At 41.8% G+C, this 26,055-nt stretch overlaps 1 protein-coding gene across 1 annotated transcript in view; it reads left to right on the top strand.

The window, feature by feature from the left end:
- The window catches only part of pappa2 (pappalysin 2), a 129,285-nt gene that overhangs the window by 31,651 nt on the left and 71,579 nt on the right, over positions 1-26,055 (top strand). Inside the window, exons 5-10 of the mRNA XM_088320360.1 lie at positions 3,831-3,979; positions 11,594-11,733; positions 11,940-12,093; positions 15,488-15,680; positions 20,145-20,278; positions 21,865-22,047. Of these exons, the coding sequence (XP_088176486.1) occupies positions 3,831-3,979; positions 11,594-11,733; positions 11,940-12,093; positions 15,488-15,680; positions 20,145-20,278; positions 21,865-22,047 (953 nt within the window). The remainder of the gene's footprint in view (positions 1-3,830; positions 3,980-11,593; positions 11,734-11,939; positions 12,094-15,487; positions 15,681-20,144; positions 20,279-21,864; positions 22,048-26,055) is intronic.

Raw genomic sequence — 26,055 nt, 5'->3', positions numbered from 1 at the left:
CTTCGTTCGGTTTGGAAATTTCGGTCCTTTTGGCTATTTGCATACTCCGCAGCCAATCAGAAGCCTGCATCGGATAACTTCGTGCTTCCGGCCTTACCCGAGCGTTATAAGGTCGTGCATTTGCATATCATTTTCCAAAGTAGACGCACAGAGAACACAAAAAAATGGAGAAGTGGTTAGGAATCAAGCCAAAACCTCATCCCCAGATAAAAGATTCAAAAGAAGCTAACAAAATTGATGACGCTACAAAACGTAAACGTACATTAAAAGCATCGTGGAAAAAGAAGTTCACGTGTCTTATAGCAGACGATGCAACGCAAATATTGCATGAATGAAGATGAGTCAATACAGCTACTATCACGAAACCAGAACAGACCAGTGGACCCCAGACCATTCGTTTTAGTCTTTTATTAAGGAAGCGTTCAGGGCTTGCTGGAGACGTGATGGCCGTCAGACGTCAGCAGCGGCGCCAGGGAGATAACTTCGGAACTAGTCGTCAATCGTAGTGCGGAAATCAGGCAGGTCGTGTTTACCGGGGCTGGAGAAGAGATCAAAACGTGGGACGGAAACAGGTCGGATCGGAAGCAGGCAGAATCGGGTAGGCAGAGTTCTAAACGAACGGAATATCGGGAGAAACACACAGAGTTACAAGAATGTACGCTCTGACACTCCCCTCTGGGCGCAGGGTGCTTAAGAGAGGAGTGCCAGCCAATCAGAAGGCGCCCACATGATTGCTCCAGGTGATCAGAGTTAGTAATCATGACATGCAATGAACATTATAAGTAGATTTATAATAAACTTAATTTTAAAGTGTTGTTCTGTTATATATTCTGATTATCAATCCCTAATACTTTGCAAAAACAGTTTTTTTTGGCGACGAGTCGTCTTATTGCATTTCATGGTGTTAAAAAACTGGGCAGGCAAACCCCTGCTACTGTAAATAAGATTACCGTATTTTCCGCACTATAAGGCGCACCGTGTTATAAGGCGCACCTTCAATGAATGATATATTTTTAAACTTTTTCCATACATAAGGCGCACCCCATTATAAGGCGCTATAAGTGCATGCTGGTTTAAGATCAGGTCATTGTGCAATTTTGTAATTGTAATCCTGTGCAGTCCTTCGAGACATTTTTGTGATTAAGGGCGTCATAAATAAATGTGACTTATTTTGGCTTGGCTACAGTAGAGGATGTAGTTACGTTATGCAACCATTAGATGGTGCCGCGCTAAAGGGAATGTCAAAAAAACAGTCCGATAGGTCAGTCAAACTTTATTAATAGATAACAAACAAGCTTTCCACAACTCCATTCACTCCCAAAATAATTAAACAGCTGTTTTATTAATTTCTCTGAGGTAAAGCATTTTCGTGACACATCTTTAACATCTTTGAACAACAGCAAGGCATAACATTTTACTTTTCCTCCATTTAGTCAACACGAAAAAAAACGTCTGATACTGTTATGGTAAATTAAACGTTAGTGCAATCGCAATATAGTGACACTCGTAATGTGCAAAAACAAGTGCAAAACAATAACAGTAAAGCAATAACATAATAACTGTAAAATGTAAAACGTTGTAGTGGGATTTACATAATTCACCCATGGAACCATTGTTCAGTTGGCGTGTTCGATTCATTAATCTTGAACTCTCTCGCTGCTGCTCTATTCCCGTGTTCTACTGCGTGACTGATCGCCTTGAGTTTAAACTCTGCGTTGTAAGCGTGTCTCTTAATAGGAGCCATTTCAGGGTCTTTATACAAATGCACAAATAAAAGAGAATCGTTGTTTAATATTTCCAAGTATGCACAGCACACTTCTTCTACGCGAAAAATGGAGTCGGTGGCTGCTTACCGTAAGTTGCGAGACCTTGTAATTCAATATTGATCCATATATAAGGCGCACCGGATTATAAGGCGCATAGTCAGCTTTTTAAAAAAAAATCAGATTTTATGTGCGCCATATAGTGCGGAAAATACTGTACTTTAAAATGATAGTAACAATACTAGGTTCCCTTGATGCGTCTTGAAATATGAATCCTTGTCTCTCTCAAACTAGCAGCTCTGTGACTAATACTAATTATTCACAGCAGTCATATAGAATAGAATAGAACAGTCTTCATTGCTATTCTTACCATCGATGTATGCAACGAGATTAGACATGGCACTCCAGGGTAAACATGTAATAAAGACTTAAAAGAGAAAAAATAAGATACAGTGGCTTGCGAAACTATTTATATAAATCTAATTTCTTGTGAGGAATCAACAATAAGTGGGATACACAAATGAAGTGGAACACACTTGATTGGATATTTTAAACTTTTTTAACAAATAAAAACCGAAAAAGTGGGTGTACAAAATGATTCAGCCCCTTTACTTTCAGTGCAGCAAACTTTGTCCAGAAGTTCAGTGAGGATCTCTGAATGATTCAATGTTGATCTAAATGACTAATGCTGATAAATGGAATCCGCTCGCTCCTTTTGTCCATCAGCCATCGAATCGTGGAAGCAAGCCCTACTCTCCCTCTTTTTCAATAAAAACTGAGAAAACGAGCGCTATTGGGTCCTGTGTCCGTTTCTGGTCTGTGACAGAATGAGGTTTTTTATAAAAAAAGTTTAAAAATAAAGTAGTTTGGACGTTCACTGTAGAAGGAAAAAATGCATGCAAATTTAATTAAGTAGAATAATACATTTTCTTATTCAAATTATCAATTAATTTTCTGCATTCAATTATTGTTAGTAATATACGGATTAAAGGGATAACCACAAACTTGTCTTTTTTCATTCACTCCTTTTATAATTCTTTTTTTTCCTTAACATCTTTATACAACATAATAATTCGTAATATAACGCATCAAAGCAAGTGAGTCGTTTGAGAGCCGTCTCTCTTTAATGAGTGGAGCCAAAAAAGCCAGTTCTTTAAAATAGAGACGGACTTCCTTTCACTACACGACTACCACTGAATGATGCATGATGGGAAATCACCAGGCGGCAGACGCATGCGCACAGTAGCATCAAACGCTCGCTTCGTTTTCACCCAAAAAAAAAAAACGAGATAGAGGCTTCTGCGGTGAACTCTGCTTCGTGATAGTCGGTGTATACCGGATGGTACCCGTCATTGACAAATTTGCGTTTTTCCGTACACATTTTCTCGTACGTCGTACACGTCTAAAAATGCATCATAAACGTACTTTGTACGGCAAAAACGTACAGGTTGACAGGTATGCTTTTAGTCCTTGTTTTAAGGGACCACTAGCACCTAACCAAGTGCAACAGGTCAAAGGGGTTCAGTAACCATAGTGAGAAAAGTCCTATATATTGTTGACCGCTCTGCTGTGTTTTTTTCATCATCATGACCTAAGACAGCAGCACGGCGGCGCAGTGGTTAGCGCTTGTGCGGCACAGTTCATGTCATGGGAACCTGTCGTGGGTTCAAATCCAGCTCCAGACTTCCTGTGCGGAGTTTGTATGTTCTCCCCGTGCTTGCGTGGGTTTCCTCCGGGCACTCCGGTTTCCTCCCACATTCCAAAAACATGCATTTCAGGTGAATTGGCCGGTCCAAATTGTCCCTAGGTGTGAATGAGCGAGCGAGTTGTCTGTCTCTGTGTGCCCTGCGATTGGCTGGCAACCAGTTCAGGGTGTCCCCTGCCCGGAGATGGCTGGGATGGGCTCCAGCCCCCCCTGCGACCCTAATGAGGATACGCGGTACGGCTGATGAGATGAGATGAGATGACCTAAGACAAGTGGTATAGAAAATAGGATGTACTTGAGTTAATATCATTTGTTTGAATGATTAAAACACGAATTTTTTACCCATTTTTCCCTTTCAACAGGGCCTATATGAGTGTTAAAGAGCTCAAAGAGGAGCTTCACCTGAGTGGCACCGAAACCCTGAATGTTTTCTTTGCTAGCAACTCCGTACGTGAAGAGCTGGCAGGAGCTGCAACTTGGCCATGGGCAAAGGAAGCCCTTACTCATCAAGGTAATAAGATTATATTATATACCTGACTGCTCATTTTGCACATCTGGTTAGCTGCTCCTCTTGCACTCTTTGCACTACTGTATAATAACATACATAGCTATAATGATTTAGTATATTATTAGTACTTCAATACTCCAACTCAATACAACATTTTATTTATATCTGTACATTCAAGGAAACTGTGCGGGTCGGATGTATCGACATTTCGTTCTGTGTACACGTGTACAATAATGACAATAAAGTACCGTAAATTCCGGACTATAAGCCGCTACTTTTTCCCCAAATGTTCAGCCCTGCGGCTTATTCAGTGAAGCGGCCAATTTATGTAATTTTTCTAACTGCCACCAGCGGCACTCGAGTACAAAAGGTAAGATTTAGACCGGTGGAATAAGTGCGCCGAGGTAGACGGCAAACTTTTGCGTACGAATTGTCAGTCTAACAAAGGTTCTTTCCGTTAATGAGAAAGTCGCTCTTGATGGCGGCAGTCATGAGGAGAAAGATGAGGTAGGGCAATTATAATGAGAAAGATGATGGCGGTTAACCGTGTAGGGGGATTCTGTAAGGTTTATTGTTCTATATTCTTTATCATTTATCCATTATCTGTCAAATCTTAATACGCTAGAAAGCCTAGGGGCCGAGACACTTGCTCCCAGCCAAGAGGCCGAGTCAAGGTCCTAGCCATAGAGCCATGCAGCGATCAGTGCGAATGCACCACTTCATAGACAGTAAACAATTTCAGAACCACAGTTGTGAATTTCGCATTTGCGGTATAGCTTTTTTTTAACAGATTCGCATGATGCGTTGCGAGCGTGTTATTAGAAGCGCGTTGGTAACTTTCACCGGCACGTGTTGGGATGAAAAAAATATTATTATTATTAAAGCTTTGAAAACTCTCTCGGTGTACCGTCTTTCTTTGTAAATATGTGTAACCATGTATAATATGTATTTGCAACTGTATATTTTTGTAATGAATTTATTTGTATTTATTTTGGACACTTATTCTGATATGTCTTGGACGGGCGAATTAAAAAGAAGGGGCGTAACAAACGCGGGCTGACGGGAAGTGGGGACCGGTAAAGGTGAGTGTTTGTGGACACAGCGGACATTATATGTATAATATGTATTTGCAACTGTATATTTTTGTAATGTATTTATTTGTATTTATTTGAGACACTTATGCTGATGTTTTTCACAATAAGAAAGAAGGGGCGGAGCTGATGGGACGTGGGGGCGGGTAAAGGTGAGTGATTGTGGACGCAGGAGACAATAGTGGATATATATTTTTCCCACCCTTACCTTTGAAAATATACACTTTTTTTTCCTTGGATTACTTTCAACGGGTACCCGGACTTTGCAGTTCTGCATCAAATGATAAGTACCGGTATCATTGTTCCGTTCAATTCGCCGGCTGTGGGTTTTGGACTGTGTCAGCATGTGTCAGTTTGGCTAGGACCTTGACTCAGCCTCTTCGTTGGGAGCAAGTGTCTTGGTCTATCGGCTTTGAAGTGTATCATGATTGGCTTTGAAGTATATCATGATATAATCAATAATGGATAATTAATAATTGTTAAGAAAAAAGAACAATAAATCCACACAAAATTCCCCCCATTAAAATTGTTCAATCAAAAAGAACCTTTTTTTAAAAATTGGGTGCATGCGGCTAATTTACCGGTGCGACCTGTGTATGTACTAAATCGGTTTTCCTCCCGAAATGTTGGGGGTGCGGCTTATAATCAGGTGCGCCTTATAGTCCGGATGTTACGGCATATCTGAATCTGAATCTGTATTACGAATGGACCTAGCAAAGAAATACTGTTTGTCCATGTAAGTGGCCCGAATCGTCACGTTGATAAAGATCTTCGGAAGTGGTTCTCAAATGGTGGGGCTGGCCTCCCTGGTGGGGCTCGAGACTCTGTAAAGGGGGATGCGTTGGACTTTGGGGACGTTTTTTTTAACTTTCTGCGAATAAAGTGCAGTTGCACCTCCACTACACTATGGCGCAGCAGTGTTCTCGTTTGCCAGCGTCCCTGCGTCCTAGACGCATAGTGTCAAATCAACGTACGTCATTGTTGTGGTGATTGTCGTCGAGGGAAAGTGAAGGCTAAGTATGCCTCTGGAAAAATAGTTAGTATTAGGTGAAAATCAACACAAAATTGGTAATTTGTTCAGTGTCAATAATAAGTCAAAACATAATGCAGAAAGTAATAACAACGGCAATAATTCCGGCACGAAAAAACATGGCGGAGAAATTCTTCGGAAGATCGCGCAGGCAAGGAAAACACGTGTGTTGAAGTGAACGATTGGACGAAAGAAAATAAACAAAAGAATACTCCTAGCAAGAAAAGCACTTTTCTGCCAAAATGGACGAAATTATATTCCTGGTTACGCTATGAGGAGGATGACTGTGCATATGACAATAAACACTTGGAATTGAGTTTAATCTAAAAAAAGACACTCCATTCCATCCATTATCTGCACCGCTTATCACAGAAACATCGAGTTCAGTCTGAAACAAGATACAGGGACAATATAAAACCCGGAGTAGCTCACCGAAGTCGTTGTGTTCATAATAATGTGCAGCCAATGTCCTCTTATATCCGTGAGTGTAGTAAATCCAGGAGAAAAACATATTTACCAGCTCAGTAGCCTAGATGGTAGTGTGCCCGCTTTGAGACTGGGAGGTCGCTGGTTCGCGCCTCGGCTGAGTCATACCTAATTGGTATAATGGCGGCGCCCTCTGTTGGCTGCGGCTGCATCGACTCGCTACAACGGGTCAGGTGTATCGACATTTCGTTCTGTGTACATTGTTACAAAGAATGACAATACAAAGGAAATTATTATATTATTATTATATTTACAAATACAGAATAGAAAAAAATGCTTTCTGTGTGCCGTCAGCCACGTGCTATACGCATTCATCTTTTTCGGCCAATTGCAGGCTTTGTTTCGCCGTTTAAGCCAATGCCAGCCTGTAAATGATAAAAAGGATCCGCCCCTTGACCTCTGAATAACTTTAGCCAATAGTGATCGATTCAAATGATAATTGACACATTGGTTAGCAGCATACACCGCGGACTACTTGGCGTTCGGGGGAAAATCTAGTCGGCGGCTGCAAGTTAGTTGGAAAACTTAATGTTGATCCATACATAAGGCGCACTGTATTATAAGGCGCATGGTCAGCTTTTGAAAAAAACAAAGGCTTTCAGGTGCGCCTTATAGTGCGGAAAATGCGGTATATATTTGTCGCCGATTTACAATTTCAACCTCGATAACAGTAAATTTGGGGGCCCATAGATCTCTGTTGGGACCCATAGATTTTTGAGCATGCGAGTCCCCGGGACCCATCACTTTTCACAGGTAAAATAAACACTGGCGCAGTAGTGTTCTCATTAGCAGAGTGTTTTGTTTACATACAGCCTCCGCACAGTGCATTAGCACAGAGTATAAGCATTGAGGATGAAGTCTAGACACAAAGGGTAGCAGATCCTCCAGAGACCATAAAAGATAAGATGGAGTCGGAGACAGATGAAGAGAGATGGAGTAAAGAGACAAAAGTTTGGGGGGGACAAGCAAAGACCAGTTCGCCATGTTAAACATGTTGGCAGAGGACAGCATGAAGCCAAACACATTAAGCTGTCACTTAAAGACATTTCAACTCAATCACATTTAGAAGAGTGATTGAGTTTTTATTTTCAGAGAAAATGTGCCAAAGGCATAGATTTGGCATGGACAGAGGTAAAGGAGGTAATGGGGCGGCATTAGCTCAGGAGGTATCTTGGGATCAAGAGATCGCAGGTTCGATTCTCGGCTCCTCCGTGTTATATGTCGAAGTGTCCTTGGGCAAGACACTGAATCCCTAATGCCCCCAATAAGGAGGTAGGCGCCTTGCATGGCTGACTCCCTATTGGTGTGTAAGTGTGTGTGCGAATGGGTCAGTGTGAAGCACATTGTAAAGCGCTTTGGGAGGTCTTCATTGACTTGTATAAATACAGACCATTTACCATTTTATAGACATTACATGACAACCAGTGTTTGCACACTGCTCGCTTATTCTCAGCGCACAAAAAAATCTAGCCAGCGCACAAAAATGAGGGCTCAAAATTACTAATTAAGAAGCGACTTAAGTCAAAGTTACAGTGCATGAAGGTAAAAATACACGGGTTCCCCTGACGTTGTGTCCCAAATGAGGTATTTTGAAGTCGAGTCGAAGTCAAACAAAGTTGAGTAAAGTTAGTAGGGTTTGTCGAGAACCGGCTTCTTCGGCTCGGCTCACTAAACGGCTCTTCAGGTTGTTTTTGCTTCTTTAATCCCAACATGACCAAATATTATCTAAAATTATGCACAAACAAAAAAAAATATCAAAATGAAAAAGTCGTGAAAAGCTGAGAAAAAAAAGAAACAAAAGGAGGTATTTTGACGTCGAGTCGAAGTAGAACGAAGTTGATTAACGTTAGTAGAGTTTGTCGAGAACCGGCTTCTTCGGCTCGGCTCTTTCGGGTCCTAAATGGCTCTTTCGTTTTTTTTTTGCTTCTTTCATCCCAACATGACCAAATATTATGTAAAATTATGCGCAAAATGACTTAAAGGAAGGGGGGAATAGAACAAAAAAGAAAAAAATACCAAAATGAAAAAGTAGTGAAAAGCCGAGAAAAAAAGAAACAAAAGGAAAAGAAAAAAAGAAGGAAAAATTTAGAAAAAAGCCAGAAAAAAAGAAAAGAAAGAAATGTAGGAAAAAAGTAAATAGAGAACAAAAAGAAAAAAATAACAGTTTGAAAAAATAAACACAATGAGATTTTTCTAAAGGAATTAAAAAAAAGTAGAAAAAAAAACACCGAAAAAAGAAGAAAAAGTTTGTGCTGCGTTCAAAAAATTTCCAATAATATCAAGTGAATCTTGTTGCCAACATTGTACTTTCACTAAAAACTGTGATTAAGTACAGTTCTGTATCTTACAACCGACTAAATAAGCCCCCAAAAATGTTGATATTATGCGACAAAATATATCAGGAAATAAAAAGAAATGGATATCTTGTGAAAGAATTGTAAGAAAAAACGAGGTTTGTAGGCCGTACAACCTTTGCAATAGTACATGAGTCAATTCATTCAAAAGAGAAAAATAATTTTGCGTTGCCGGAAACTCAGTAAAATATCACTTGATGTCAAGTTTTGGACATGTTTGATAATGAATCATCTTGCCACACTTGGGATTATGGTTGCTCACTGTTGTTTCAAGCGTTGCTCACCGATTTTGTGTAAACACTCAGACCCGTAAGAAAAATTACAGGGAACATTGATTACAACCCAATCACACTGATAAGACCTTTGAGTTTTTCTTTTCAGGGAAAATGTGCCTAAAGGCGAAGATTTGGCATGGACAGAGGTGACGTGTTACCACCAATACAGAGCAATAGTTGTTTTGATCCCACTAATAATATGTCTCATCTCATCTCACCTCATTAGCTGCACCGCTTATCCTCAGTAGGGTCACGGGAGTGCTGGAGCCCATCCCAGCTATCATCAGGCAGTGGGCAGGGGACACCCTGAACTGGTTGCCAGCCAATCGCAGGGCACACGGGGACCGACAACTCGCTCGCTCATTCACACCTAGGGACAATTTGGACCGGCCAATTCACCTGAAATGCATGTCTTTGGAATGTGGGAGGAAACCGGAGTGCCCGGAGGAAACCCACGCAAGCACGGGGAGAACATACAAACTCCGCACAGGAAGGCCGGTAGCTGGATTTGAACCCACGCAGGAGGTTCCCGGACCTCAGAACTGTGCCGCACACGCTAATAATATTTGATATGTGATATCTCATCTCATCTCATTATCTGCACCGCTTATCCTCAGTAGGGTCGCGGGGGTGCTGGAGCCCATCCCAGCTATCATCAGGCAGTGGGCAGGGGACACCCTGAACTGGTTGCCTATCCTTAAATCTAAATATTCTCATCCAAACCTCCAGTTTCTGCATTCGGCATGTTCTATCACGGTGCTTGCCTTATTCACATCCAAATAAGACGGAAAAAATTTCCTGGCACACTGCCCCTTTTTCCTAAACCAAGCGTTAGGACGCTTTCCCCTGGAAAAAAAAGCAAAGCAACACAACAACAAAAACTGAGAAATGTGCCATGGAATACTTAAGTACTGTTTTGCTCTTGGAAAAGTAATAAACACATGAAAAATATTTACAGCAACCATCAGAAGGTCAGTTTCCTTTGCAGGGATGGATTAGAGATGACGGAGAAGAATGTTGATTAAAAACCATCTGATTTTAGAATGGTCGTAACTTCTACTGGCTAGAAGGAAATTAAGATTTAAGGAAGAAATGGAATGTTTTTGAGGAGGTATCTTCATAGTGACAAGATTGGATGGATTGAGAAATGAAATTGTGAGAGACAGAACTGGAGTAGTAGTGGAACTGAGCAAACATGTGTATAAGAGAGTACTCGGTTGGTTTGGACATATGGAGAGGATGGATGAGGAGCGAATGTTGAAGAGAGTCGACAGAGCAGGAGTAAATGGAAGGAGACCAAGAGGAAGGCCAGGATTGACGTGAATGGATGGTCTAAATATAGTGGAAGCTAGAGCTTTTGTTGGTGATAGGAATGAGTGGAGAGGTGTTGTAAAAGGATAGTGGGATGTTTGGACCCATTCTAAGGGATGGGCAGGCCACCCATATAATGCGACAGGGGTAAACCAGCGAAAGCTGTCAAGCCCTGCTGTTGTGTTGTGTCACCCTGACCCAAGTGACATGGCCGCTTTCTTGTGTCCCGTTTCATCTGGAGGGACGAAAGTATGACCAACTTGGGTGCCGATGTGCCTAACTTGTTTGGGTGTTTTGGGCATTTGGGTTGGCCATGTTCCCTCCAAAATTTTGTGTGTTTTTTCCCTTTTTAAAAATTGTTTTTTTCTTTGTTTTTTATGTGTTTGTCTTGCTCTCAGTCACCCCTCTCAAGGGATATGACCAGGGTGGGTAGGTGGGTAGGTAGGTCGGTCGGTCGGTCGGTCGGTCGGTCGGTCGGTCGATCGATCGATCGATCGATCGATCGATCGATCGATAGATAGATAGATAGAAGAAACAGAGTACTAATACTGTACATAGAATGTTTTTCCTATCGTGTCAGTTCTGATAATATCGATGAATTCAATGATATAAATCGATATCCATTACGTTCGTTTGAATTGGCAATCAGTTTCTGACTGAATTTAGAAGAGCTCCTCTTTTGCAGCCTGTCAGATGACGGTATACGCAAACAAAAACAAGAAACCCACAGCACCCCTAACCCGCCTTGGCTCGACTTCACCTGGTTAGCTAACTGCGTGTTTACGTAAACCTTTATTAAAATTGCCCAAAACACCAATAACGCCTATAATAGCGCGGATAGAGTTGCTGGATCTGAGACATATCATAGAAGATAATCGGCATATAACAATAATTAAAGGTTCCTTTAAGCAGCATTATTTGATCTAATTGACAACTTTATGTATGAGACAAACCTCCTATTCTTACCAAATTGCCAAAGCATTTTCATTCCAAACAAATAAATGCCATCTATGTCTGACTTAGGTCAAGATCCTTTTATCTCATTAAGAATATTTAGCCCTATCCCTCAGGTGGAATGGTGCTAAACCCGTCCTACTTTGGCACTAGCGGACACCACAACACCATGATTCATGAAATGGGCCACATATTTGGACTGTACCACGTTTTCAAGGGAGTGAGTGAACGAGACTCATGCGATGACCCATGCCAGGTACACGTTCTATCTTCTTTTAATATCAGTTTTACCGATTGGCTGTACAATTCCTTGCACATAGTGTGACTTTAAGTGAGAATTCTGCTACTGTCCTCGAATAACATTAGAGAATAGGGTTAAATGTATCTGCTGCAAAGTGTTGTCCGAGTTAAATCCAGACATTTTTTGCCTGGTTAACTTTTTTTGTGTGTGTATGTACGTAGGAAACAACTCCTTCTATGGAAACAGGAGATCTCTGTGCCGACACTGCGCCAACTCCTAAATCCAAAGCCTGCCACGATCCCGGAGCTGTGAACGATACATGTGGAGTCACTCTGTATCAGGATACACCTTACAGCAACTACATGAGTTACACAGGTGAATATTACAGTGGCTTGTGAGACTATTGGGCCCCCTTGAACTTTGCCGCATTTCATACTTCAAACATAAAGATATAAAACTGGAATTCAACAATAAGTGGGACACAATCATGAAGTGGAACACACTTTATTGCAGGGGTGTCAAACTTATTCAAGCCACACAATAGAACAAATATTCTCTCAGGGGCAGTTTAGTAGATTAGAGAGAAAGAAAAAAAAGAGAGAAAGAAATAAGAGAAAGATAGAAAGAGAAAGGTAGAGAGGGTGGAACAAAAAAGAGAAAGAGAGACTGAGAGACAGAGAGACGGAGAGAGAGAGAGAGAGAGAGAGAGAGAGAGAGAGCATGAGAAACAAGAGATAAAAACAATAGAGATTAGAGAGGAAGAAAAAGAGAGAGAAAGAAATGAGAGAAGGTGGGGCAAGGAAAGAGAGAAAGGCAAAACGAGAAAGAGAGAGAGAAAGAGAGAGAGACAGAGAAAGAGCATGAGAAACAAAAGATATAAAAAGAGAAATAGTGAGAGAGGGGGAAAGAAAGAGAAAGAATGAAATCCAAAGAGAAATAGAAAGAGAGAAAAAGAGGAGAGAAGAATGAAGGAGAGAACGAGAGAAAGGGTAGACAGAAGACAGAAGGGGAAAGCAAGAGAGAGAGAGAGAGAGAGAGAGAGAAAGAGAGTAAAGGAAAAAATGAAGAGAGAGCAAAAGCAGGTAAAAAGACAGAGAGAAAGAGACAAAAAGGAACAACGAAAGAGAAAAAGAGACAGGGGGAGTGAAAGTGAGAGAGATAGAGAGAGTGAGAGAAAAATGGAGGAAGAGAGAGAGAGAGAGAGAAAGAGAGATTAGCGAGAGAGAAATACAAGTGCAGCGTTTGTTGTTTTTTTTAAATAAAAAACGAAAAAGTGGGTGTGGAAAATGATTCAGCCCCATTGAGTTAATTCTTTGTAGCGCCACCTTTTTGCACATCGAGAAACTGATATTTTGGCCCATTCCTCCTTGCAAAACAGCTTGAGCTCAGTGACATTGGATGAAATTCATCAGTTTTCAGTTCTTTCCACGGATTCTCATTTGGATTGAGGTCTGGACTTTGACTTGGCCATTCTAACACCTTGATATGTTTTTGGTGTACCATTCCATTGTAGATTTTGCTTTATGTTTTGGATCATTGCTTTGTTGGAAGACAAATCTCCGTCCCAGTCTCAGGTCTTTTGCGGACACCATTAGGTTTTCTTCTAGAATGTTCATGTATTTGGCTCCATCCATCTTCCCATCCATTGTAACCATCTTCCCTGTCCCTGCTGAAGAAAAGCAGGCCCAAACCATGATGCTGCCACCACCATGTTTGACAGTGGGGATGGTGTGTTGAGGGTGATGAGCTCTGCTGCTTTTACGCCAAACATAACGTCTTGCATTGTTGCCAAAAAGTTCGATTTAAGTCTCATCTGACCAGAGCACCTTCTTCCACATGTTTGGTGTGTCTCCCAGGTGGCTTGTGGCAAACCTTAAACAACACATTTTAAAGATAGATCTTTAAGAAATGGCTTCCTTCTTGCCACTCTTCCACAAAGGCCAGATTTGTGTAGTATACGACTGATTGTTCTCCTATGGACAGATTCTCCCACCTCAGCTGTAGACCTCTGCAGTTCATCCAGAGTGATCATGGTCCTCTTGGCTGCATCTCTGATTAGTTTTCTCCTTGTATGAGCTAAACATTTAGGGGGACAGCCCAATCTTGGTAGATTTGCAGTGGTCCGATAATCCTTCCATTTCAATATTATTGCTTGCACAGTGCTCCTTGGGATGTCCAATGCTGGGGAAACCGTTTTGTATCCAAATCCAGCTTTAAACCTCTCCACAACAGTATCTGCAGGACAAAGACTAGGAACCTTCCCGTGGTGTCCTGCGAAGGGCTCTCTCCTGGGGGAGCCTTCCGAATCCAACTCGATCCACTCAGACTCGCTCTCTCTTTCTTTCTTGGTCTTCTCGCCTTCTTTGTCTCTCCTTTTCTCTCTTCCCCCTTTACACTCTTGTCTCTCATTTTCTCTATCCCTCTCTTTCCTACTCTCTCCCCACCTCTCTCACTCTCTTTTCCCCCTTCTTGCGTTTTACTCTGTCTGTCTTTTTCTCTTTCTATCTGTCCCTCTTTCTCTCTCTTCTACTCTCCTCTCTCTGTTCTTCTTAGGGCGGGCGACTTCGAGAGCAACCCTGGCCCCCGGTCCAAATGCCAGTGGTGCTTTCGAACCATTCGCTGCGACCACACCCCAATCACCTGTACTATCTGTCCACGGGGCTTCGACAACAGTATCTCGGACCTGCCTGGTGTGTTCCTCGTTCCTCATGATGTTCTCAGCGCTATAAACAGACCTCTGAGACTATACATTTACTAAGAGACTTGACTACACACAGGTGGATTCTATTTATCATTGTTAGTCATTTAGATAGACATTGAATCATTCAGAGATCCTCATTGAACGACTGGACAGAGAACTACGGAGCCTCCCACGAGCGAGTCTGGCGCTACTATGGATTACCTTAGGCGCCTTGAGTGACTCAACGACGACGACGACAACAGTATCTCGGACCTGCCTGGTGTGTTCCTCGTTCCTCATGATGTTCTCAGCGCTTTAAACAGACCTCTGAGACTATACATTTACATAGAGACTTGACTACACACAGGTGGATTCCATTTATCATTGTTACTCATTTAGATAGACATTGAATCATCCAGAGATCCTTATTGAACGACTGGACAGAGAACTACGGAGCCTCCCACGAGCGAGTCTGGGGCTACTATGGATTACCTTAGGCGCCTTGAGTGACTCAACGACGACGACGACAACAGTATCTCGGACCTGCCTGGTGTGTTCCTCGTTCCTCATGATGTTCTCAGCGCTTTAAACAGACCTCTGAGACTATACATTTACATAGAGACTTGACTACACACAGGTGGATTCCATTTATCATTGTTAGTCATTTAGATAGACATTGAATCATTCAGAGATCCTCATTGAACGACTGGACAGAGAACTACGGAGCCTCCCACGAGCGAGTCTGGCGCTACTATGGATTACCTTAGGCGCCTTGAGTGACTCAACGACGACGACGACAACAGTATCTCGGACCTGCCTGGTGTGTTCCTCGTTCCTCATGATGTTCTCAGCGCTTTAAACAGACCTCTGAGACTATACATTTACATAGAGACTTGACTACACACAGGTGGATTCTATTTATCATTGTTAGTCATTTAGATAGACATTGAATCATCACAAAGTTTAAGCGGGCCAAATAGTTTCGCAAGCCACTGTAAATACTTCATTTTGCTAAATGTTGCAAACGGAAATGATTACAGTCCTGTATTTATCATTTTATCTTTCTTTACACTTCCCCTATTTTGATAGATGACAACTGCACCAATCATTTTACTCCCAACCAAGTTGCCAGGATGCACTGCTACCTTGACCTGGTCTACCACAACTGGCTGATGGAACCTAAACCTGGTTCCAGTCCTCTACCAGCAATGGTGACGGACCAGAGTCCAGATTCAGTCTCTCTATATTGGGTTGCACCTTTAATGGGACCACTCTATAGAAGGTATCGGTTTTTAATAGAATTTCAAAGTGTTATGGGAAGGTGATATGGCGAGATTTGGATTGTTAAGGAGTTCAACAAAATACAAAAATCAGAGTTTGTATGTTCTTCCCGTGCTTGCGTGGGTTTTCCTCCGGGCACTCCGGTTTCCTCCCACATTCCAAAAACATGCATTTCAGGTGAATTGGACGGTCCAAATTGTCCCTAGGTGTGAATGAGCGAATGAGTTGTCTGTCCCTGTGTGCCCTGCGATTGGCTGGCAACCAGTTCAGGGTGTCCCCTGCCCACTGCCTGGAGATGGCTGGGATGGGCTCCAGCCCCCCCGCGACCCTAATGAGGATAAGCGGTACGGCTAATGAGATGAGATGAGAAAACTGAAATGTAGATAATTTTTTTTGCTCACCCGGCTAGCAAATGGCATTGCTTTGGAGGCTAGCATTGCTTAAGCCACTAAGCGTCACTTCAGTTGTCAGTGTTTAAATATTTACGGTATATGCAAAACTAAAGGGAGCTGGACAAAACTTTTGTCAAAACCGGAACAGATACAGGACCCAATCGCGTGACGTTCTCACACAGGCCTTTATTTTACGGGAAATGGGGGGTCATGCACGTTAGGTAGCCGGTCGGGCGTAAAAAGACCGGAAGCCAGAGACCGACGAGACCGATTCCAATTGCCCAAGTTGATATGGGACGGATGGGGTCGATAACGGACAGGAGGTGACAGACAGGATAGATAACGGATTGGGATATTGAAAATTAAGTAGCTGGCACCACACGGGCGGGGCTAATTGGGCACCATGGAAACCGTGACACACACGGGCGAGGCCAATTGGGCACAACGGCAACCGTGACACACACGGGCGGGGCCAATTGGGCACCACGGCAACCGTGACACACAAGGGCGCGGCCATTTGGGCGCCATGGCAACCATGACACTATGGGGACTTTTCTTCCCTGCGCTTAGACTGCATTTAGATGATTTTTTGGCTAACTCGGCTAGCAAATGGCATTGCTTTGGAGGCTAGCTTTGCTTAAGCCACTAGCGTCACTTCAATAGTTAGTGCTTAAAATATGTACGGTATATAGTAGTGTCACAGAACTAAAGGGAGCGGGACAAAACTTTTGTCAGAACCCGAACAGATACAGGACCCAATCGCGCGACGTTCTCACACAGGCCTTTATTTTATGGGAAATGGGGAGTCATGCACGTTAGGTAGCCGGTCGGGCGTGAAAAGACCGGAAGCCAGAGATCGACGAGACCGATTTCAATTGCCCGAGTTGATATGGGACTGATGGGGTCGATAATGGACAGGAAGTGACAGACAGAATAGATAACGGATCAGGATATCGAAAATTAACAGGAGAAACTAGACAGGAACGATAACTGGAGAAAATAATAAACGGGACAAAAACAGACAGAAACTAAATTGGAACTCGAAATTAAACAGGACAACAATAAACGGGAACAATACTGGACTGGAGATATCACAGGAAAACAGGACCAAGTCAGAACCCACGTCTTGTGGGCCAGAAGTTCATTTGACGGGCTGACACTGACGCAAGAGAGCGCTGAGCTTTATATAAACAGAAAGTCAATCTCTCAACAAGCCGCAGCTGGCACCACATGGGCGGGGCTAATTGGGCAACATGGCAACCGTGACACACACGGGCGGGGCCAATTGGGCACCACGGCAACCGTGACACACACGGGCGCGGCCAATCGGGCGCCATGGCAACCATGACAACTTTGAAGTTTTTTTTACTCGCGGCTGCCATCTCCTGACTTATTTCATAATTGCAGCCTTTCTCAGCTTGTTCATGATGCGCGTGAAAGTATGTGCATTTCTTAGACGCGTTTGAATAAACTTTTCTTTATTGAACTTTATTACTCACCATCTCCAGATTTGTTTGATAATTGCAGCCTTTCTCAGCTCGTTCCTGTTTTACGTGAAAGCAACTGAATTACTAATATGTGTTTGAATAAAATAATCTTGAACTAGGGCTCTTCTTACTTTCACCATTTTCATACTTCATTAACACATGTAAAATGAATGAAAACAGTGGGGATGAAGCATGACATCTACAACACTCCCCCCCATTCCTCTTACATAATGTGGTCTGCCCCGAACAGCTTTCCTAAAAGATAAAAGCAAACAGGCACAGTGGAAGATCAAGCATAAGTGCACATTAAACTCAGTTGGGTATTGTAAACACATACAAATATTTAACTTTCAACCTTTTTTAAGGACACCTAAAACGATGCATCCCACCTTCAACTAATAATATTAGCTTTGTGGCTGCAGACGCTACTGCTAGTTTATTTGCATTAAAGGGACATTGTGTGATATTTCTACCACTAGATGTCACTATATTGTGTGTATTGTGGACCCAGAAATGAGTGCTACAAAGCACAAGGGAAAATTCAAATACGAAGACTCAAAGTGACCAAACAATACCATATTGCTTCTCATTTTTCTGCTAGGACCTAGGACAACACAGACAACACAGAAGGAAAAAGAGAAGAAAAAAAAAATAGAGGGAAATTGGGAAATCAGGAAAATAAAATAAAAATAAAAAAGATAAAATAAAAAAAGGAAAAAATAAATAAATAAAAAGTAAAAGACAAAAACAGCACGAGAAAGTAAAGGGAAAAAATATGTAATAAAAAACCTTAGCAGCAAAATGGTGGACAATCATGTCAATTCCCTCTAGGTCACAGGTGTCAAAGAGGCGGCCCGCGGGCCAGATCAGGCCCGCTAAGGGATTGAATCCGGCCCGCGAGACCACACTCAGAGAAGCGCAAGAGAAAAACAAGCTGCAGGTTGAAATATGTCAACTTGATGTTGCCAAAGCCAGGTGCCTCGAACAAAGACGCTGTACTTGTATTTTTTTTTTCTCTCTCTCTCTTTCTTTTCCACCCCTTTTCTCCCACTCTGTCTCTTTCACTCTCTGAGTCTCTCTTTTTCCTCTTCCTTTGTTGCTCATTGTCTCTCTCTCTCTCTCTTTTCCACCCCTTTTCTCCCACGCTCTGTCTCTGTCTCTCTCTCTCTCTCTGTCTCTCTCTCTCTCTCTCCGTCTCTCTCTCTCTCTCTCTCTCCGTCTCTCTCTCTCTCTCTCTCTCTCAGTCTCTCTCTCTCTCTCTCTTTTCCACCCCTTTTCTCCCACTCTCTGTCTCTCTCTCTCTCTTTCTTTCACTCTCTGTGTCTCTCTCTCTTTCTTTCACTCTCTGTGTCTCTCTCTTTCTTTTCCTTTGTTGCTCTTTGTCTCTTTCTCTCTCTGTGTCTTTTAACCTCTTTTGCTCCAATTTCCTTTTTTCCTTTTCTCTTTCTTCCTACCCTTCGCGCTTTCTTTTCGCTTTCCTCTCCTTCTGTCTTTCTATTTCTCTTTGGATTTCTTTCTTCCTCTCCCTTTCCCCCCCCCCCCTCTCACGACTTTTTATCTTTTGTTTCTCACACTCTCTCCCTCTCTCTCTTTTTCTTTCTTTGTCCCGCCCTCTCTCCTTTTCCCTCCCTCTTTCTCTCATTTCTTTATCACACCCTGAACTGGTTGCCAGCCAATCACAGGGCACACAGGGATAATACCCATTGTCCCTTTAAATCCCAATGTTAAAAAAATAATTGAACAGGAACATATCATTTTTTCTCGTAAAACAGAAAAAGAAAATGGTCAGAAATGCGCTAATTAAGATACAGAACTGTATTTAATCACATTTTTTAGTGGAAGTACAATGTTGGCAACAAGATTCACTTGATATAATTAGAAATTAGTTGAATGCAACACAAACTTTTTCTTTTTTTTCCCGTGTTTTTTTCTACTTTTTTTTTAAATTCCTTTAAAAAAAATCTCATTGTGTTTATTTTTTTCTGAGCTGTTACTTTTTTCTTTTTGTTCTCTATTTACTTTTTTTCCTACATTTCTTTCTTTTCTTTTTTTCTGGCTTTTTTTCCAAATTTTTCTTTCTTTTTTTCTCTTCCTTTTGTTTCTTTTCTTCTCAGGTTTTCACTCCTTTTTCATTTTGGTATTTTTTTCTTTTTTGTTCTTTTCCCCCCTCCCTTTAAGTCATTGTGTGCATCATTTTACATAATAATTGGTCATGTTGGGATTAAAGAAGAAAAAACAACCCGAAGAGCCGTTTAGGACCCGAAAGAGCCGGTTCCTTTTAGTGAGCCGAGCCGAAGAAGCCGGTTCTCGACAAACTCTACTAACTTTACTCAACTTCGTTCTTCTTCGACTCGACTTCAAAATATCGCATTTAGGACACAACGTCGGGGGGAACCCGTGTATTTTGACCTTCATGCACTGTAACTTTGACTTAAGTCGCTTCTTAATTCGTAATTTTGAGCCCTGATTTTTGTGCGCTGGCTAGATTTTCTTGTGCGCAGCTTTAGAGGGAACACTGCCCACCCCTATAATAAAGATCCGGCCATTGACTCCAAACAGGCTTTGAATATTTTTCTCTCATCCTAGCTCTTCCTCCAACGTGGCTGCCGTCAACTGTGGGGAGTGTGAGAAAAATGGTGTTTTCCACCAATACGCCTACGAGGCGGCCTCATCACGCATCTGTGACACATCTGGCTACTGGGCACCTGATGAAGCTATCGGTCAGTCAAAACATCTGTATTTTCTTCCGCTATATCAGGGGTGTCATACTGGTTTTAGCTGGGGGCCACAAATTCTATAAAAAAAATCTCACGGGGGCCGGACTAGTAAGTTTAAGAGAAAGAAAGAGGGATAAAAAGAGAGAGAAAGAGAGGGAGGGAAAGAGAGAGAGATAAACAGATAGAGAGAACAAGGGAGCCAGTGAGAGAAACAGAGAGAGCAGAATAGAGACATGTAGAAGGGGGGAATGAATACAGTATAGAGAGAAAAAGAAAGTGAAAAAAGAGAACGATAAAAATAATAAGAGAAGTGAAACGACGGACAGAAAAAGAGTCAGCAGGAGAAAAGGAGACAAAGGGAGGTGAGAGAGAGAGAGAGAGGTCAAAAAAGGGAACGAGGGTGAGAAAGAAAGAGTAAAATAGAAAGAAAGAGAATTAAAGTGTAAATTAGAAAAAGAAAATAGAAAGAGAGCAAGACAGAGAAAGAAAGAGTTAGAGAGTGAGAGAAAAAAGGAGAGAAAAAGAGAAAAACAGAGAGAAAGAGAGGGTGAACAGGAGAAAAAGAGGGAGGGATAAATAAAAAAGAAGTGAGTCCGAGAGAAATACTACCACAATTGTTTTGCAAGTGTTAATTGGCTTTGGTGACATCCGGTGGAAATACCGTAAATTCTGGACTATAGAGCGCCCCTAATTATAAGCCGCACCTACCACTTTCCGAGTGATTTGACTCTTTTATACTTATACAAGCCGCACCCATGTATAAGCCGCGGGCGCCCGCAGTAAAGCTTGCGACACGGTCACAAGTGTAACTCGGGCCAGGCTGTAAATTCCACAGTTGTAATTTCATAGATAGTACACAAATCCAGGACCACAGTTGACATCTCAGACGGAAAATGATACCTGTTATTAACGTATGATGCAGACTTGTAGAGTCGGGGTCCTGTTAAAAGTGATCCAAGGAAACAAAATGTATATTTCCAAAGTTAAGGGTGGGTAAAATATATATCCACTATTATCCGCTGCGACAACAGACAGATCTACCGGTAACTCAGCTTTTATTCTGAAAAGTTCTATCTTGTACTTCAGTTTTGGTTTAGCTTTGCGTCTATCTGAACAGAATCAATGGTTTTGAACGAGAAGGAGAAAATTTGCATGCAATTCAAATTTGTCTCTGAGCCATAGGTACTAAAAGAAAGAGCCATATACGGCTCGCGAGCCGTATGTTCCCGACCCCTGGTACATAGTATAGTATACGTCATATATGAAGGAATAGGTACAGTGACTAAAACGTCAGAATATGATGTCCAGGGATGAGACGGCGTTGTTCCTATTGCCGGGACATTAATAACAATAATGTAAAATGGTCTTGCGGGCCGGGTATGATTCCACGGCGGGCCGGACGTGGCCCGCGGGCCGGGAGTTTGACGCGTGTGCCCTAGGTCATGTGATTTCGCGGGTTTGGGCAGGATCGGGTTAATTTTTTTCAGGCTAGATCTTCTACAAAACACCTTTACCCTCAATGCCACTTTAAACTTCCACCTGCTAAACAGGAAAAATGAATACCTTCGTTTTGTGTTATTGACTTCCAGGTCCACCAGATGTTGAACAGCCATGTGAGCCGAGTCTCCAAGCCTGGAGTCCAGAGCTCAGCCTATATGATAACAACGTGACCTCGCCTTGTCCTGAAACGGAGGGTTGCACCCTGACCCTGAAATTCCTCTACCCCGTTGTCCCGCATACTCTTACCCTCTGGATAACCTATGTCTCAATAAGTAAGTCTCACTTTAGTCAGTGTCAGGGTTGGGTTACTTTAACTTGATTACTTTCAATCAATTTTGGATTACTCCAATACCAAATATGCTAATAAAAGACAAAGGAAACTAAATATGAATAAAAAGATGACTCACAACACGTGGTAAGCTTTCTCTACTGGCTTTGATCTCTCTGATCTCCGGAAAAACTAACATCAAATGCGACCAGGGTTAGGTAGGGTTACTTTAACTGGGTTACTTTCAATTACTTTTGGGATACTCCAATACCAAATATGCTAATAAAAGACAAAAAAACCTAAATATGAATAAATTGATGACTCACAACACATGGTAAGCTTTCTCTCCTGGCTTTGATCTCTTTGATCTCCGGCGAAACTAACATAAAATGCGACCAGGGTTGGGTAGGGTTATATTAACTGGATTACTTTCAATTACTTTTGTATTACTCCAATACCATATATGCTAATAAAAGACAAAATAAAATAAATATGGATAAAATGATGACTCACAACACGTGGTAAGCTTTCTCTCCTGGCTTTGATCTCTTTGATCTTCGGCAAAACTAACATAAAATGCGACCAGGGTTGGGTAGGGTTACTTTAACTGGATTACTTTCAATGACTTTTGGAATACTCCAATACCAAATATGCTAATAAAAGACAAAAGAAACTAAATATGAATAAAATGATGACTCACAACACGTGGTAAGCTTTCTCTCCTGGCTTTGATCTCCGGCAAAACTAACATAAAATGCGACCAGGTTGGGTAGGGTTACTTTAACTGGATTACTTTCAATTACTTTTGGATGACTCCAATACCAAATATGCTAATAAAAGACAAAAGAAACTGAATATGGATAAAATGATGACTCACAACACGTGGTAAGCTTTCTCTCCTGGCTTTGATCTCTTTGATCTCCGGCAAAACTAACATAAAATGCGACCAGGGTTGGGTAGTGTTACTTTAACTTGATTACTTTCAATTATTTTTGGGATACTCCAATACCAAATATGCTAATAAAAGACAAAAGAAACTAAATATGGATAAAATGATGACTCACAACACGTGGTAAGCTTTCTCTCCTGGCTTTGATCTCCGGCAAAACGAACATAAAATGCGACAGAAACAAAATGAAAATCAATCCAAACAGCTCTTAACATCATTTTTGCCGTTCCATGTATTCCGTTACTCCCCAAGCCTGCACAAAATTGAGTCATTTTATTCATATTTAGTTTCTTTTGTCTTTTATAAGCATATTTGGTTTTGGAGTAATCCCAAAGTAATTGAAAGTAATCCAGTTAAAGTAACCTTACCCAACCCTGGTCATTGTTTAGTACAGTATCTACAATATCTTTTGTACGATTCTACGCTTAGGAAATCTGGTAAAGGCTTTGTTTTTACTGCATGACTATCCCAGTTCAAATCCTCAAAGGCATGCTTGGATGAGTTGTGCTTGGGGGGAAATAATATAGCCCAAAAGTATTTGCTCCATAAAAGTATTTGATTTTTCACATGTATATGACGTTCCATATGCTTCGGTATGTACCATACGTCCGGTTAAATGCTTCATTGTACACTTAAATCATCACTTGACAAATCCAAATATTCTGGTGGCTTGTAAAATGCAGAATCATAAAACCATGTCATTTTCCAATTGCTTATGGACCCAAAAGTTCATCAGGTTTGGGATGTAACGTGAGAGTAAAAATACACTTTATAGTGGCTACTGTCATAATAATCTTGTCTAAAGGAATACTAATTTAGGAGTTTCAGCGACAGACTGCTGTCACAGTCCTGTTCCACGGACAGACTGAGGAGATCATTTCATTCTCATGCCATGAGGCTCTTTAACTCCACCCGGGGGATTAAAGCCCACATTAAACCCCATCCCCAGATTTGCATATTACTATTTTTATTATCGCATACCTGTCAACCTCCAGGGCTCCATGCCCTTACAAACTTTCGTATTTTCCCTTACAAAATACAAAATAATCTTACACCATATTTTTTTTTCCAAATGTGTTTATTGATGTAGTTTAACATTTTATATTGTACATGATGATCTGCATTTTTATATAGCGCTTTTCAAGTCAATGACTTCCCAAAGCGCTTTACAGTGTGCTTCACATTTCCCAATAGCGGCTGTGCAGCCATGTAAGGCGCTAACCTGCTTATTGGGGGTATTAGGGGTTCAGTGTCTTACCCAAGGACACTTCGACATGTAACACGGACGAGCCGGGATTCGAACTGCGATCTCTTGATCCCAAGACGAGCGCTCTACCTCCTGAGCCACTGCCCCTGATCGGAATGATGCATGATGGGAAATCCCCAGGCGGCAGACGCATGCGCACAGTAGCATCAAACCGATACCGAGATAGAGGCTACCGCGGCGAACTCGTTTCACTTGATTGACTTGCCGTTTCGTGATGGTCGGTGTATACCGGACGGTACCCATCATTGACAAATTTGCGTTTTTCCGTACGGATTTTCTTGTACGTGGTACACGTCTTAAAATGCATAATAAACGTACTTTCTACGGCAAAAACGTACAGGTGGACAGGTATGTTATAGTGTGTATTTTCCATAGCACAACAATCGTACGGACACCGCATCCACACGTGTCTACGACACGTATTTGCTTCTTTGCAAGCTTTGGGAATGTTAAGGGGGTAATCAGTTGGACTGAACTATCTGACTGTTTTGTCCACGTTCCCATTGTAGCGCCTTATAATCCGGTGCGCCTTATGTATGGAAAATATAGCACCAAAAGCTATTTTTTGGGGGTGCGCCCTATAACCCAGTGCGCCCTACAGTGCGGAAAATACGGTAACTTAGATTGGTCAAACTGTTTTAAGTTCGACCGCAACGTTGTCGATGGAGAGGCAAACACAGGCAGAAATGGGGCGGGGCCACTTTTTAGCCAATGCGAATGCAGGACACAACGCACGATACATGCAGCGATACAGCGAGGGATTACTGTATAGAGTAAAGCTGAATATGTTTTTCCCTGCCTTAATATGAATTGTGTTCATGAGGAGATCATTTCTTCCTCATGCCATGAGGCTCTTTAACTCCTCCCGGGGGAGTAAAAGTAAAACCCTATTTTTATAACAGTGTGTATTTTATGGAGCACTATTTAAATACTCTATATCAGGGGTGTCAAACTCATTTTAACCCTGCCACACAATAGAACAAACATTCTGTCGGGGGCCGGACTAGTAGGTTAAAGAGAAAGAAAGAGAGAGATAAAGAAGTAACAGAAAGAGGGAGGGAAACGAAAAGAGAGGGCGGGACAAAGAAAGAGAGAGGGAGAGAGCGTGAGAAACAAAAGAGATAAAAAGAGAAGTCGTGAGACAGGGGGAAAGAAAGGGAGAGGAAGAAATCCATAGAGAAATAGAAAGACAGAAGGAGAGAAAAGAGAAAAGAAAGCGTAAAGGGTAGGAAGAGAGAAAGAAAAGAGAGAAAAGGAAAAAATGAAGTTGGAGCAAAAGAAGTTAAAAAGACACAGAGAGAAAGAGACAAAAAGCAACAAAAGAAGAGAAAAAGAGAGACACAGAGATTGAAAGAGACGAGAGACAGAGAGTGGGAGAAAAGGTGTGGAAGAGAGAGAGAAAGAGAGAGACAGATAAATAAATAGAGAAAGAAAATAACAAAAGGGAAAAAGTAGCAAAAACAAACACAAAAAGAAAAAGAGTTAAAGAAATAAGAGAAAGAGGGAGAGAACAGGAGAGAGGGCGGGACAAAGAAAGAAAAAGAGAGAGAGGGAGAGAGTGTGAGAAACAAAAGATAAAAAGTCGTGAGAGGGGGAAAATAAAGGGAGAGGAAGAAATAAATCCCAAGAGAAATCGAAAGACAGAAGGAGAGAACAGAGAAAAGAAAGTGCGAAGGGTATGAAGAGAGAAAGAGAAAAGAGAGAAAAGGAAAAAAGGAAGTTAGAGCAAAAGAGGTTAAAAGACACAGAAAGAGAAAGAGACAAAGAGCAGCAAAGGAAGAAAAAAGGGAGACACA

The sequence above is a fragment of the Urocampus carinirostris genome, chromosome 1, assembly GCF_059441175.1.
Source record: "Urocampus carinirostris isolate Australia breed hairy pipefish chromosome 1, RoL_Ucar_1.0, whole genome shotgun sequence".
In the NCBI taxonomy this organism is placed as follows: domain Eukaryota; kingdom Metazoa; phylum Chordata; class Actinopteri; order Syngnathiformes; family Syngnathidae; genus Urocampus; species Urocampus carinirostris.
Note: the sequence above shows the minus strand (reverse complement) of the source record. Positions and strands in the feature narration are given on the sequence as shown.